This window comes from Ammospiza nelsoni, chromosome 17, assembly GCF_027579445.1.
Source record: "Ammospiza nelsoni isolate bAmmNel1 chromosome 17, bAmmNel1.pri, whole genome shotgun sequence".
Lineage (NCBI taxonomy): Eukaryota > Metazoa > Chordata > Aves > Passeriformes > Passerellidae > Ammospiza > Ammospiza nelsoni.
Genome location: NC_080649.1, coordinates 1,263,719 through 1,279,850, shown reverse-complemented (window position 1 = coordinate 1,279,850; position 16,132 = coordinate 1,263,719). Strand labels below are relative to the sequence as shown.

Below are 16,132 nucleotides of genomic sequence, written 5' to 3'. Positions count from 1 at the left end.
ATAAAACCTTGGAATGCTTTGGGTTGGGAGGAACCTCAAAGCCCTCCCAGTGCCACCCCTGCCATGGCAGGGACACCTCCGACCGTCCCTGGGTGTTCTGTGCCCTGTCCAACCTTCCCAGGGATCCAGGGGCAGCCACAGCTTCCCTGGGAATTCCATCCCAGCCCCTTCACCATGATCACAGCCAGGAATTCCTTCCCATATCCATCTATCCCTGCCCTCTGGGATCCAGGGGCAGCCACAGGGAATTCCATCCCAGCCCCTTCACCACCCTCACAGCCAGGAATTCCTTCCCCATATCCATCTATCCCTGCCCTCTGGGATCCAGGGGCAGCCACAGCTTCCCTGGGAATTCCATCCCAGCCCCTTCACCACCCTCACAGCCAGAATTCCTTCCCCATATCCATCTATCCCTACCCTCTGGCAGTGGGAAGCCATTCCCCCTTGTCCTGTCACTCCATGATGAAATTCCTACTGAATTCCTAGGGTCTTCCTGGAAGGTCTGACTAGCACCTCTATGGTCCCTTTCTTTTCCCTGAATTCCTTGTCGTTTGAGTCAAAAAGTTGCTCTTCGTTTTCTTTGAGCCATAAACAATCATTTCAGGACAAAGCAACTCATCAAACAGATAATTAAAAAATCCCATGATGTTCACCAGCCTCGGTTAATGACATCTGTGCCATCAAATAAACTAAGTAATAGCTTTGTTAAGTGTTTGGGAGCAGATAATGAAGGATTTGAACGATTTGGATCGTTGGGTACAACAGGTAATATTTACTTTCTCCTAGAGAGCCCCATTTATCCCTCTCAACGTGGAGTGGGATAACACACGTCTTGCTAATCAAGGCTGAAGTGTGTTTGGGTGGGGCTGCGTGGAATAATTAGGAATGACTGGTGATGGTGGCTGTAATTACTCCAGGAAATGTTCCCCGAATTAATGACACTGTTGAAAATGTTTTTGTGCCCCAACTGCATCACCCAATTTTGGAGAGCAATTAGCATGAAATGAGCTGGAGGCTGCTGGCAGTGATGTGCTGCCCTGAGTGTCACTTGGCTGGGCAGTGACACCGTGGCTCGGGATCATAAACACACCTGGAAAGGGACATTACTCACTGCCAGGACAATGGGACAGGGACACTCAGCACGAGCTGGGACATTTCAGAGGCGGTGACATCACTTCCCACCAGCCCAGGAGCACCGAGGAGCTGATCCAGAGCCCTGATCCTGCACAGTGTGTCCACAGCAGGGTGGTTTGCCCCGAGGAGGGTGTGATGTTCCTGGTCCTGCCGTTCGCCAGGCAGGCAGCAGCTCCTCAGCTGGGGCATTTTCTGCTTTTGGGATGATATTTGTTATAATCAGTGGCTGGGGGGAAACCACTGAAGATTCCATGTCCCTTCATGGTGCAGGTGAACCTCCCCCAGCTCTGACAGCTCCTGCCAGGTCAGATCCCATCCTCAGCTCTCAGATCCAGGGAGCTCATTTGGCACAAAACCCATGTAAGGACATCATAGCATGGCCTGGGCTGGAAGGAACCTTACAGATCATCTGTGTTCCTTCCAGAGTTCCTTCTGGAGGCCAGATCCATCCCTGACCTGTACACCCTCCATGGGATGACCCATCCCAGCCCAGATCCTACTTGTGGCACGGTGCCGTTGCCAGAGTTGGGTGTCCTGAACTGCTGCCTCTTGCTCTTCCTCCACAGCATGGCAGGGAGCAGCTTGGAGCAGCTCTTCCATGGCACCACAGCCTCAGGCTGCACCAGGGAACCTTCAGGGATATTGGGAGAATTCCCTCATGGAACAGGCTGTGTTGGAATCCCCATCCCTGGCTGTGGCACGTGGGGACATGACTTTGTGGTGGCCTTGGCAGTGCTGGGAGCACGGTTGGACTCAGTGGTGTTGGAGCTCTGTTCCAGTCTCAGTGATTCTGTGATTCCATGGCTCCATATCCTGCTAACACAGCTCTGCTGCGACCATGGCTTTTCCAGCAGTTGGACACATCTTTCCACAGCTGTAAAATGCCAAAAAAACCCCTCTCTGTTCCATTTTGTCATCATCATACAAGATATTCCCACTCTCCTGGCATTCCCACCATCAGCAAGCAGCACAAAGAATTGCTAAAAAGCCAACACTGAAACCTTCAAACTTCACCAAATCCTGTTTCCAGCTCCTCACCCTTCTGGAGAGCCATCCTGCTGGTGCCTGTGAGTCATGTGTTGAGATTCATTTATTTTGTGGCGCAGAGAGGTTTTTATAAGCCTGTTTGAAAGGATTGAATCATTCTTTGCTGATGATTTAAAGATGCCGGTTTATTTCTCTGGTGATTGCAAATGAGAGTCAGATCTTAGCACTGAGTGTGACCCCAAAACATAAAGAAATAAAATTTTATAGAATTAACTTGGTTCTAAATATCTTAGTTGGTGCTTAGTTCAGTGTGTTGGCAGGCAGGTAATGTTTCCCTCCCAAGAAAAAGGGTTAATATTGACACTTGGGATAGTTGATTTCCATGCTTACTCACTAAATATCCCATAATAACTGCAGGGAAAGGCCTTCTCCAGTCATTTCATCAGCAATAAATACCCTTTGGAATAATTGATCAGTCTGGAGATGAGCACAACAAGCCCATTGCACTCAGCAGAGCCCCAGACCCAATATTTATTGTTCAGCTCTGAGATCCTGTCCAAGTGTAGAACCAAAGGTTGAGCCTTGGATTAATTTCCCATTCCCAGCCTGGTGCCGACACGGCTCATTTGTAGCCAAGGCTCTTAGTGCAGAACGGGGAAATTTGTCTTCATTTGATAAAGTTTCTGCTGAAAGTGATGATGTTCTCAGCGTTCTGTTTTAAGGAAAATGAGTCTCAGCCAGCCCCTGAGCAGTGGCTTCCCACAGGTACCTCACTGCATGGAATCCTGGCATGGTTTGGGGTGCAAGGGACCTTAAACCCATTCAGTCCAATCCCAGCACCTTCCACTGTCCCAGGCTGCTCCAAGCCCCATCCAGCCTGGCCTTGGACACTGCCAGGGACCCAGGGGCAGCCACAGCTGCTCTGGGCACCCTCCCCACGCTCTGAGTCAAGAATTCCTTCCCAAAATCCCATCTAACCCAGCCCTCTGGCAGGGGGAAGCCATTCCCTGTCCTGGCTCTCCAGGCCCTTGTCCAAAGCTGCACCAGGGGAGGTTCAGGTTGGATATTAGGGAAAATTTCTTCATGGAAGAAAGGTTGTCACACCCTGGCGGAGGCTGCCCAGGGCAGGGGTGGAGTCAGGGTCCCTGGGCTGCTCAGTAAATGTGTGGATGTGACACTTGGGGACACAGGGGTGAACGAGGAGGGGATGGACTGATGGCTGGACAAGGGGATCTTAGAGGACTTCTCCAACCTTAACCTGTGCAGATTTGCCTGAAGGCAGATTTATTCTCATCTACACCCCTCCGAGCCCTCTAGCCATCTCACACGTGTGTGCTGGAGAGCCTCAGCTAATTACAGTTCAGGAGAACAGGAGAGCTCTTGGGAGCGGTGTGCACTTTGGTTAGGAGATCTCAGGGCTGTCAAATGAAAGATTCATCTCCCAGCTCTTTCTCCTCACAGCAAACTCTGCAGAGCAGAGCCAAATGTACTCTGCACTTCACACATCTGGGTATTAACTCTCTGGTGGAGTTGGGAATTACTTCCAGGAGAAAGCCTGACTCGTGGACTGGAGGGAGCCGAGGGTCTGCTCACATTTCAGACATCAGCAGCCATGGCATCTTTCCTCCCTGCTCTTTTCCCTGCTTCTCTGAGTTTTTGTCTTTGCTGCTTTCCTGAGGCAGCACTGTCATCCCCCATGGTGGGGAATTTCTCGTCACGGTTCCTCCGTGGTGTTATTCACACCCAAACCACTCTGTGATGCTGCTGCTGCAGCCCTTGATGTGTTTGAAGACATCTTGTGCCAAGCGCGGGAGAGGCAAAATACAGGGCAGGATGGGTGATGGTGTCTCACAGTCCATCCTCTCACCCAGGAGGCCCCACCAGAGCTGGGCTCTCCAGCTGATGAGTCAGGCCAGGAGTGAAGGGTCACTCCTGCAGCTTGCAGGGTGATGGACAACTTCATTAAGCTGGAGGTGAGGACCCCTCGGTGGGTTTGGTGAGTCTGGACCTCTGTTTGGTTTTGGTCTCCCATCAGTGATTCAGTTATTCCCTCTCTGTACCTGGCTTTGAAGCAGAAATAATTCCACTGACTCACCTGGGGCTTAGCTATTGTCTGTAAAGGGCTTTGAAATCCTGAAGGATCAATGCCCTGAGAGTGTGGGTGATTGTGGTGTGAGCTCAGCACAGAATCCAAGAGAGGAAACCAATTCCCTTGGCTTGGAGCAGCAGCTCCGTGAAGCTCTGCACAAGCATCGCAAGCCTGTGGGGTTTTTTCCTTACCTTTGTGCTAATGGATCCATTGTTTCGTGTAAAGGTTTCTCCTGCTCCTGTTCTATCCTGTGTGACATTTACAGTACTCTTTGTTCCATTAGCAAAGTAATTTGAGATAGTTTATTATCCTTTGGAGACTTCACTGCCTTCTGTTTAACTTGCACGTGACTGGACCCTGAAGACAAAACCTCTTAAAATAGTGCGTGAGGCTAAAAATAGTGGGGAATAAGTTGCTTCTTAGGAGTCAAATAATTAATTTAGTGCACTTTAGCAAGATCTGCAACAGTAGGAAACACCCCTTGTTTCCTCTTTCTCTTCAGAGCCACCAAAGCCTGCTGCAGCTTTCTCAGGAGTCAAGGTGTGTTTTACCTCACAGCTTGAAGCCGTAATTTGTTTGTAGCAACTGCAGCTCCTTTATTTCAGCGGAACAGACAAATAGCATTTAATCACGTTCTGAATCACCGGGGGCAGGAATTGCTCCGTGATCCGAGTTTGTTACACAAGGACACACTCGAGATGTGAGAAAATGGCAAAGGTTGTTGTTGCTGGGGCTTTGTGGTGTGCTGCCAGCACAGCACCTGAGGCACAGGGGCTGTTTGGGTCCCCCTGGCTGAGTGCCTCATCCCAGCCCCACACAAACCCTGCTCTGATTGCCCTGGAGCTCAGCACTGGGATGGGTGCTGGAAAACACCAGGATTTACTGAGCACACGTGTGGGAATGTCCTTTTCTTGCCGTCAAGACTTTGCTCACTCCCAGGCTGAAGTAATGCAGGAGGCAGCAGGGATGTGAATGTGGGAAAGGAGGGGAAGTGCAGGAATTTGGGCAGGGCTGGGGAATCAGAGCAGCGACCTGGGCAGCAGGGTGTTCACACAAATGTGACAAAAATGTGACATTTCTGAGTGGGGCCTGCTGTCCCGGCTCGCTCAGCTGCTGAGCTTCCAGCCTTGTCTGGAAATCACCTCCTCACAGCAGCACTGGCTGTGCTCCACCTTGGGCACTGCCTGGCACTGCCTGGTATGGCATGGGCAGCAAAACTCATCCCTTCTCCAACCTCCAACTTCACTTTTGTGCCTCCAGCTGATTTCACAGCGGTGAAGCTGCTTTTGGCTGATTTGTGTCCATCTCTCCAAGGCCAGCCTGCACAGGAAGGCAGAGCTGGGCAGTGGCCAAGTGAAGGCCTTCGGATCAGCAGGCTCCAGGTTACTCAGGCCAAACTGCTGTTCCTTGGGTGGTCTTTGGCAATGTGCTGAATGCTGTGCCTCAGTTTCCCAGCCTGAAGGACAGGATGATCCCAATTAGCAGAGCTGGATGAGTTTGCAGAGTGCAGGAGGGCAGGCTCTGTTCCTCTTCATCTCAAGTGATGTCACCTCCATCCTCTGATACTCCCACAGGGACATGCTGGAGAGCCCAAATGGCCCAAAAATGTCATGAATAGAGCAGGCATTAATGCCCAAGAGTGCAGAGGCCCCATGGCAGGGCTGGCCTCTCCTATTGCTTTGTTTTCCTGCTCGCTGAGTTGCTAACCTTCCAATAAACACCAGAGTCATTATCATAAAAATGTGGAAAATGCTGTCATTAAACCCCACCGGTTTCGCTTTCAAGTGCCTCTTTCTGGGACATCAAATTCATTTAGCTCATTCTCCAAAGCCACAAATCCTGAGTGGCTGCAGTAATGTGTGTGGTGGGAGGTGAGAGCACAGCAGGAATGAAATCGGGTGGAGAGGCTCTTCTGAGAGCTGGGCTGCGTTTACTGCAGGGGTGAAGATGTGGTGCCTCCAGCTGCTCACCCCTCTCTCCCCTCACTGTGGGGTCCCTCTGGATGTTTTCCACAAGCCCCAGTTCGTGCTCTGGAGCTGTGGTGGAGATGGTGGGTGCAGTGCAGAAATTGGAGGTACCCTCTGGAGAACCTGAGCATCCAGCAGGATGGGGGTTGCAGCAGAGCCTTCCTCTTACAAAAAGAGGGATTTTGTTCCAAAATGAGAGAAGAAAACCTTAAATCCTTTCAGCAGCAGAGACATGTGGTAAATCCCTATGGTTAGGTTCCTCAGAGAAGCTGTGGCTGCCCCATCCCTGGAAGTGTTCAAGGTAAGGTTGGACAGGGCTTGGAGCAACCCAGGATGGTGGAAGGTGTCCCTGCCACAGCAGGGAGGGGACTGGATGGGCTTTAAGGTCACTTCCAACTCAAACCACTCCAGGATTCTGTGATTCAGTGATGATCCCATTCCCCTTCCCCTCAGCAAATGTGGAATGACATCATTAAAGGTTCATTGAGCACTGGGATGAACCCCAGCACTGGGAGCTGTGTCTGTGTGGTTGGGAAAATGTGATGCTGGAGCCAAAATCTGAGGGTTTAAATATGAACATAAAAATGGGATTTCCAAAAGGGCTTGGGGTCAGCTGGACCCTGCCCGAGGTCGATAAACACCTGCAGCTATGGAAATTACCCGAGAGGCTGAAATCTCTTATTCCTGTGAGTCTGTACAAGACTTCCATAGGAACCAGGACTTCTTCAAAAGTTTTTTATCTCCCAAAAATAAGCAGGATTTTGCTCCTCTGGGGGAGTTCCTGGCACAAGCCCACCCCAGAGCAGCTCGGTGCCATGTGCCCGCTGACGTGCTACGGTATTTGCAGAGCATCGACTTCTGTGAGGGGAAGAAGAATCCTAAAATTATCTTTACTTACTTAGAATATAAATAGCAGACAAATTGCTTATCAGCTGTTTCGTTGGAAAGATATTTAAAAATACTTGGGAGAGGAAACGTGCACTCTGCTGGAGATCCGGAGCCTTGCTGCATCCCAAGGCTCTCGGCCTTGCGGACAGAGCTGCTGGCTGTCAGCAGGGATCATTCCCGGGAGGAAAGAGTTCAGTTCATGGAGAGTTTATCAGGGTGACAAGTTACCCAAGTCACACCAAAAACACACAGAAAAGACACTTCAGGCAGATCTCTGGGAATGAGAAAATCTTCCTTTCCTGCCTGGGAAGGTTGAGCCCACGTTGGAGCGTGGCTGCAGTGAAACAGGAGCTGCTAAACCTGCCTTTGTTTGGGCACAGGGCAGGTGCAGGACGAGCCAAGAGGAGCATCAGGTGCTCCTGAATCGATCCTTCCCTCGTGGGGAGGAGGGAGTGTAATGGCTTTAGCTGGAGGGAGCAGAGCCCTGGAGGCAGCGTGTCCTGTGCCAGGTGACCGGGGATGCGCTGGGCTGCTCCGTGAGCTGGGCTGTACTGCTGCCATTCATTAATGGCTCCAGCAAACAGCAAAGTGCTGAGGCCTTCTAATGTCCAGAGCACTCAGGGGTGACCAAAATAGCCCATTCAGCCAGGATTGGCTCCCAGTGAGACGGGAGCAGCCACATCCTTACTGTAAACCTGGGCGCTTCCAAGAACTCAGGCCGTGCCTGGGTTGGACTCTGCTCTGGGTCATTACAGGAACGAGTTGTGCTCTGCACAGACGTAACTTCCAGCATCCTCTCACGAAAGGCTGGATCACCCTCCCACCGGCTGGGATTTGCATTCACTCCCAGCCTTCTCAGAAGAGGACAACCGAGAGGCTCCAGACTGACGCTGCCCATCCCACATGCCCTGATCCCTGCCGGGCCGAGGGGCTGGCTCCTACAGGAGCAGGATGTTGCTTGGCTCAGATCCCACACTCTGAGGGGTTCCCAGTGTGGTTCTGTCCCCAGTGTGAGCCTGGAAAAACGTTCCCCAGAGTGGAGGGGTGCAGAACACCAACAACTGCAGGCTGGGCTGTTAAAGTTTCCACTGGGGACTTGTGCTTGTTGGGTGGGAGAAGAGGAGGCTGGAGGGTGAAGGACTGGGGGATCCCAATGATGGGAAGCAGCCTGGATGGGATTCCTTTGGACTGTGTTAAAATGAAATCCACAAGGAGAAATTCCAACCTCTGCCCAGAGCAGCTGAGGCTGCCTCATCTCTGGAAGTATCCCAGGCCAGGTTGGACAGGGCTTGGAGCACGCTGAGTTACTGGAAGGTGTCCCTGCCCAGGGCAGGGAGTGGAATTGGATGGGCTTTAAGGTCCTTTCCAAACCAAACCATTCTGTAATTCTAAAATGCTGAGATTAAAATTAATCTTTGTGTGGCCTGAAAAAAACCCCAGAAATTATTTAGTCCTAGTTCAGCATATAAAGAACTTCCCTAATCAACAAGAGGAACTGGAATTGCTCTCTGCTGAGCATAAACTTGACCTGCTTGGTTTCATTAAGGAATCTGGAGGGGGGAATCAGCTGACTGCAAAGGCAGAATGGATGGTGATATCGTATTTAAGATCTGAGTGGCAGAAGAGGAGGGCAAGCAGCCTGGCAAACCCACTGCAAATGGCCCTGAGCACTTCACCGCAGGGACCACGAGGATGCTCACGGATGCTTGGGATGCTCCAGGCTCCGGGGGAATGCCCAGAGGATGCTCGAGGCCATGGGGACGGTGCTGAAGGCTACGGGGAGGCTGCTCACGGACGCTCGGGCTGCTCGGGGTTTCAGGGGGATGCTCAGAGGATGCTGGGGGCCATGGGGAGGATGAGAAGGCAACAAGGGGGATGCTCACGGGTCCGCGGGGTCCTGCGGGCTGCAGAGAGATGCTCGGGATGCTCGGAGGATACTCGGGGCCATGGGGAGGATGCTAAGGGGGATGTTAAATGGGGATGCTGACGGGTGCGCGGGATGCTGCGGGCTGCAGGGAGATGCTCGGGATGCTCAGAGGATGCCGGGGGCCATGGGGAGGATGCTAAGGGGGATGTTAAATGGGGATGCTGACGGGTGCGCGGGATGCTGCGGGCTGCAGAGAGATGCTCGGGATGCTCAGAGGATGCCGGGGGCCATGGGGAGGGTGCCGGCATCCCGGGGGGGGGCTCTGCCGGGGAGGGCGGCCGGGGGCTGCCGGGGCGGAGCCGCGGGGCCCCTCCCGACGGCGCTATAAACCGGCGGGGCGCGGGCGCGGGGCAGCCGTCGCTGGGGTGCCCGGGGCCGGGCACAGCCCTGCCCGCACCGTGCCCCGCGCCATGGCCAGGGGACAGCTGTCGGGGGGCGCCTGGGGGGCCCTGGTGCTGCTGGGGCTGATGCTGCCGGCCGCCCCGGCGGGCGCCTGGTACAAGCACGTCGCCAGCCCCCGGTACCACACGGTGGGTCGCGCCTCGGGGCTGCTCATGGGGGTCCGCCGCTCTCCCTACCTGTGGCGGCGGGAGCTGCCGGCCGAGCCCCCCCGGCACCCCTGGAGCCCCGCCGGGGACAGCCCCCCGGCAGCCCCGGGCCGTCCCGGCGGGGAGAGCCCCCCGGGCGCCGCCCCGGCCCCGCCGCCGCCGCCCGGCCCGGGGCGCCTCCTGCAGCGCCTGCTCCGGCGGGGATGGGGATGGGGCGGCCCCCGCCCGGCCCCCGCCCGGCCCCCGCCCGCGCCCCGCCAGCCTCAGGTAACGCCCGGGACACCGCGGGGATCCGGGGGATGCGGGGCGGTGGCCGGTCCGCGGTGCTGGGGATGCTCGAGGGGCGCACGGGATGGGAGCCCTGCGGTCACTCCGCGGTGCTGGGGATGCTCGAGGGGCGCACGGGATGGGAGCCCTGCGGTCACTCCGCGGTGCTGGGGATGCTCGAGGGGCGCACGGGATGGGAGCCCTGCGGTCACTCCGCGGTGCTGGGGATGCTCGAGGGGAGCACGGGATGGGGAATCCTGCGGTCACTCCGCGGTGCTCGGGATGCTCGAGGGGCGCGATCCACCCGCGGGATGGGGAGCCCTGCGGTCACTCCGGGACGCTCGAGGGGCGCACGGGATATGAAATCCTGCGGTCACTCCGCGGCTCCCGGGGTGCTGGGGGTCACCGGGTTGTGGGGAGTGTGGAGCCGTGCAGGGGTTTCAGCAGGAAATTGGGGTTCGAGGAAGCTTGGAGGGGTGTCACCAGGTAAGTGAGTGTTTGTAGGGGCTGTGCTTTGCCTTCAGGGCAGAAAAAGGTCTGGATGAGGTGTCCAAGGTCAGGTTGGACGGGGCTTGGAGGAACCTCGTGTAGTGGAAGTTGTCCTGCCCATGCAGGGGGCGGAATTGGGGGATCTTTAAGGTCCCTTCCAACCCAAACCATTCCAGGACTGTAGGATTTCTGTGTCCCCCATTAGGTGCATCACAAACCTGCACTCTGTGGGACCGAGCTGCCCGTGCCCGAGGGGTGTCCCTGGGGTATCCATGGGGTGTCCATGGGGTATCCATGGGGTATCCATCCATGGGGTGTCCCTGGGGTATCTATGGGGTGTCCATGGGGTATCCATGGGGCTGGGAGCCCGGTGATGCCGGGATGCTCCCAGCATGGCCTCCCCCTCTCAGGACCCTTCTCCTGCCCCTCGGGGCTCAGCCGGGCTGCGTGGGACTGCCTCGGGGCCGGCTCCAGCCTTTACATTTCTTTCCTCTTATGTAAAGCTGGAGCCAACATCCAGCTGAAATCCACCGAGGCTTTTAGCTGTTGGATCAGCCCCTGAAACATGTAGCTGTATTCCTCCCCCACTTCATTTTTTGGAGGAAATCTGGGATAAGAATCATTTTAGGAAGGCTCAGACAGGTCAGCCCAGCCCTGGATACGTTGTGCTGTCCTGGGCTCCACAGCTCTGACCTGGGTACACCCTTGATTAAATCCTTCTGATTTCCCAGCCAAATCCCCACTGGGAACCCTGTGGGCAGGTCCAAACCTGGAATTTGGTTCTGCGTGGGGTTTATCTGCGTGGGGTTTATCTGCGTGGGGTTGATCTGCATGCACGGTGGCAGAAAGGGAATCTGCAGGTCACATCTGAGCCTGTGGAGGAGGAGATTTAATGAATCTTGTGAATGGAGCTGTGCTTTAAGCACTGAAACGGGGTCCCACGTGGGGAGGGAGGTGGTGCTGGAGCTGGATACTCCAAAATAATCCAATTCCTCTTCTCCTTCCAGCTCTTCCCTCTTGAGGACCTGGCTCTGAGCCGCTGACAGAGTGGTGGAGATGCTTCCTGTGCCAGAGGAGCACTGGCTGCCCCAGCTGGGAGCTGCTCACCTGGCTGGCAGGGAAGGCTCTCCTCGCTGGATCTGCGGGCACTCTGACCTCTCTGAAACCACACAGACACTGACATCCCAAAACTCTGATTTCTCACAGCCGCTGCCCAGCTGCAGCGGTAAATCCATCTTGTCTCCAGGCCAGCCCTGCGCTATGAACTCGGGGAGAAAGAAACAGGGGAGATATTTATTTTTGTTTATTTTTTTTACATTTCTGTACTGGCTTGTTTGCAATCTTACAGAAACATGTACTGTTCGCTTCCTCGGAACCTGCCCTCATTAAAATGAGATGTGATCAAAGGAAACTTTGGCTTCCTGGTGCTCTTGCAGGGTCTTGGTGGGGATTTTTTGAGAGCAGAACCTGGTCCAGCTCTGCATGGGGCAGACACATCAGCAGTTGGGTCACTCCCAGATTTTTCTGGCATGATTTAACTCCTTGACACAATTTTTTCTGTAGTTTTACAGTAAATCTCTTACTGCCTGTTGAGGAGTCACTGCCAGGCCAAGTGCCAGCTCAGATGACAAAATTTTGGGATATTTCCTCAACTGGGCTGTACAAAGCTCTGTGAGCCCTCACTGCTCTGCTTGTGTTTTACGGTTTGATTTCTATATATTCCCACTGATGGAGATAAATGTCAATCCCCATTAAAACAGGGAGAAACCTCAGGGCTGGGCAGGAGAATGTGGGGAAGGGGCATTGGAGCGGGTGGCATCTGGGATTTAGGGAAAACTGAGGTTTAGGGGGCTGAGTCTGGCACTGCTGAGCTTTAACCTGCCAGCAGATTTTGCAGGAAATTTGACAAAAAGAAACATTTATTTCCACCACTTTTAGATGAACCCCCTGCTCCTGCCAAGGTTTGTGCTGCCTTTGGTTGGGGTCTGGAAGGAAAATCCCCTCCTGGGGCATGTCAATGCCAGGCCATACCCTCCCTGCCATGCTCCCCTCACCCCGGGGCTCTGTCACCCTTCACAGGCTCTCAGGGAGGATTTTGGGGCTGTAACCCATGAAGGATCATTCTCTCCCAGTTGTTTTCCCCACCAGTTTCTCCTCCATGTCCCCTCTCCTTCCCCCCTCCCACGATTTTCCAACTCCTGCCCTTGGATGCTGGAATGGGCCCGATGAGACACAATTGCTGCACTTGAATCCATCCTTGGCAGGAGCCAGCAGCCCCTGGAGTGGCCATGAGGCCAATTCCTCCAGGAAAAGAAGGGATAAAATGAGGCAGAACAGGTAAAGCTCTGCTTTGAACAGGAGGGTGCCCAGGAGGGTGAAGGGTGATGGGATTAGAGACCCTCATCTGTTGGCAGCAAACACTTGAACGTGCCACTTGCTGGAGCGAACCCATGAGACATTCAGCAAAGACCACAAACCCTTCACTCCTCACCTTGGAAAATCATTTTTCCTGTAGAGCTCGAGCTGATTCCCCACTGGGGCTGTAAAATCATTTCCTCTGTGCTGCTCTTTCTCTGGAGACATCTGGGCCTTCCCTGGGGGTCAATGAGCCAAATAAAAAGGAAGGAGGCTTAAAAAGGCATTTAATTACCCTCCCAGCTCAGGGCAGGACCCAGCCATCCCTAATGGATGTTAATCTGATCCTTTCACACGCTGATCCCGAGGGAGATCCCACATTCTTCCCCATCACATCCCCTCGCTCGGAGGGGCTGCGTGCCAAGATCCCATGGCTTGGGCCACAGGGACGCCCTGTCCAGGCCCCAGTGAATGCCCCAAAATGAAATGCAGCCACAGGGATGCCCAGGGGGAGTGCCAACATCTGGGATTTACAGCTGGGAGCAAAGTGAGGGGACAAAAGCTTTAGAGAGGAGCATGGAGAGGCCCAGAGCTGCAGCAGTGCATTGGCCCTGGCCCCATTCAGGGTCCTGGTCCTTCCCTGTTCCCCAGAGCAGCTGTGCAGGGACAACTGCAGCCAAGGAGGACAATTCCCAATGGCACTTTGGGATGGGGGTGCTCAGAATCATCCAGTGCCAGTGGCACCAACCATCCCTTCCCTCCCACCATGTCCTGGGGGCTGTGGGGAGGTGGACAGGAGGTGCCACCAGGAGTGCAGTGACAGCCGGTGCCTTCCCCAGGCCCTCTTGTGGTCACAGCAGCCACCATGGAGGTTGGGACCAGCCCTGCCACCACGTCCCCATCCCTGCACCCTTGCAGAGCAGGGAATTGCCCCCGCGGGTGCCACTTTGCCTGCGTGGCCCCAGCCAAGGCCACAGGTCCTGGAAGGGATGGATGTTCCGGCTCTCTGCTGTGCCCCTGCCCTGTGTGTGGATTTGGGCAGCCCAGGGATGAGGCTGCTCAGGGTGCCCATGCAGCACACCTGGGCTCTGGAGCTGTGCTGGGGAAGATGAGACAGGAAGGCCTTATAAATATGATTGTCTGACAAAAGATTTTGAGAATATAGAAACTATAAGCGAGATTGAAATGAAAGCAAGCTTTGAGATCCCTCAGTTACTGAACAACTGGAAAACAATGGTGTGGCCAGCTGAAGGTGATCCCCTTTTGATGGAACAACACCCTCTGCTTGCAGACAGGCCCAAGGGTCAGAGCAGACCCTACAGCTTGGCAGAAGGGGCCCAAAGAGGAGTTTGTAGGGTTTAAAATGTAACACAGTGTGGTAATGTAATGATTCTTACAGGCTGTATGTAAATGCTGTAGGATTTGTATATTGTACTAGATTGGTTAGTGAGAATTAGAATATTCAACACAGAAGAAGAGATATTGTATTGTAACAGGAACCTCACTCTCTTGCCCTTTTACTCTCTCACCCTGTCATCCTCTCTCCCCCTCTCTTCTCTCAGTCCTGCTCTGAGCTGTGGCTGGCAGCTCCCAGCAGGGCCCTGCACCCAGGCCCTGCGCAATAAACCCCAAATTCCACAACCTGGTTTCAGAGTTCTCTCGTCTCCATCCATCCCAACCATCCTACCCCCGTTGCTCCTACGGAGCTGGATGTGGCCCGGGTCCATGCCCAGGGCTGCCTTGGCCTTCCGTGGTCACAGAGGGCCTGGCAGTGCCCGCGGTGCCCGGTGCCAGCGGGCGCTCCGTCCCAGGCCCAGGGCGGTGAATCCCAGCGGCTGTGGCGGGCAGGAAGATGTCCCACCCCGAGCCGGGGCAGCTCCCTTTCCTTCCCGGCTCCCCGGCCTCTCCCAGGGGAGCAGCAGCAGCCAGGGGGGGTTTGGGAAGGGCAGAGGCCGGGCAGGAACCGGCGGGCCCGGGGGAGCTGCTGTGAGCTCACGCTGGGCTGGCCCGGGCACACACAATGGCCCCTGCGGGTACCAGGAGGAAGAAAACTCCCCAAGGAATTTCCTCCAGCGTCGGGCTTGCTCAGAAGCTGTTCCTCAGGGATGCAGGCCAGCACTGAGCACATCCCTGGCTCTGGATGGAAATCCCCTGCACAGAGCTGGCTGTCCTCATGGTCCCTGCAATGGCCCCAGACGGCCCTGTGGGCACCAGCCTCCTCAGGAGCCAGTCCCTCTGGAGTTCCATTATCCACGGGCCTTTCCCGTACCACCACACACATCCCAGCTCCTGCAGGGAAAGGCGTGTCCTGCCTGGCAGAGGCCGTGGGTGTCTGTCCCACGGGGACTCTGGGTGTGGGAGCAGCATCCCTGGAATCCCCAGGTGGAGGCTCAGGTGTGGCCAGCCCGGCTGGGCCCGTGGCCAGCTCATGCCTGCACAGCATCCAGCAGCACCAGCCCCACCAGCTCAGCTCAGCTCAGCTCAGCTCAGCACAGCTCAGTTCCCACAGCTCAGCTCCCACAGCTCTGCCACCTCCTGCACATAATAAAGGAGCTGCCAGCTTGTGCAAGATGGATCTCCCGGCTCTCAGCGGCGTGGCTGAACTTTCTGGACTTTCACAACCCACAAAACCAGTAATTAATCGTGCTAATGATCGGTTCTCCTTCTATCCCCATCAATCTAACCTGGGGAATGTTTACAGCTCAATAGTGCCACACACAGAGGCTCAGGGAAAATGAGATGGGGTTTTTTATGAGCTCTCCTCTCATTCCTGGTTCCTCGGGCAGCACAAATAAATCATCCCCTTTGAAATCGTCCCCTGGGAGCAGGCAGGCCCAGCAACCCCACGCTGAGTGATGGTGAAACAAGGGAGGAATGAGCACAGAGCATCCAGGCCAGTGGGAAATCCCAGGAGTTCATTTATTCCCAGTTAGAGCTGATCACTGCAGTGGCACGGGCTCTGCACTGCCAGCAGGGACCATCAGCACGAGGAGCAGCCCTGAGCTCCCTCCACAGCCAGCAGAAGGTGCTGGGAGTGCTGGAAGTGGAGCCTGCTGAGCTCCAGCTGTGGGGTGGAAAGCTGGAATGTGGATAAACACCAGCACTGAGGAGGAGGAGGAGGTTGAGCAGGAGGAAGAGCAGGAGCAGTGTCCAGCCCTGCCCTGGGCCAGCAAAGATCCCAGCCCTGAGCAGGATGAGCTCAAGGGAGTGACCAACATCCCGGGACATGGAAATGCCACCAGATCTGCCCAAAGCCACTCATGGAGCCATGAGTGAACCACAGGGCTCATGGCATCTCAGCAATGAGTGTGCAGAAGGACCCAAAGGCACCAGGAAAACCTCCCACCCCTCTGGAAGCTCTGGCACAGCCCAGCAGCTTCATCATCACCATCTTCCTCCTCAAAGAGCTCCTCAAACACCCTCCCACTGCCTCAGGGACAAACCTGACTGAACAGGCTTGGGGGGTCAGCTGAGGATTTCC

The 16,132-nt window shown here is 55.1% G+C and overlaps 1 protein-coding gene across 1 annotated transcript; it reads left to right on the top strand.

Moving 5' to 3' along the window:
• Positions 1-9,402: 9,402 nt before the first annotated feature.
• NPW (neuropeptide W) lies at positions 9,403-11,339 on the top strand. Its single transcript, XM_059484650.1, has 2 exons — positions 9,403-9,807; positions 11,304-11,339. The coding sequence occupies exons 1-2, from the start codon at positions 9,403-9,405 to the stop codon at positions 11,337-11,339; spliced, it is 441 nt and encodes a 146-aa protein (XP_059340633.1).
• The last annotated feature ends 4,793 nt before the right edge of the window (positions 11,340-16,132 follow it).

Coding starts and splice junctions, on each gene's coding strand:
- NPW (XM_059484650.1), top strand. CDS start 9,403: ATGGCCAGGGGACAGCTGTCGGGGGGCGCCTGGGGGGCCCTGGTGCTG. Junction 9,808..11,303: donor CCGCGCCCCGCCAGCCTCAG/GTAACGCCCGGG, acceptor TTCTCCTTCCAG/CTCTTCCCTCTTGAGGACCT.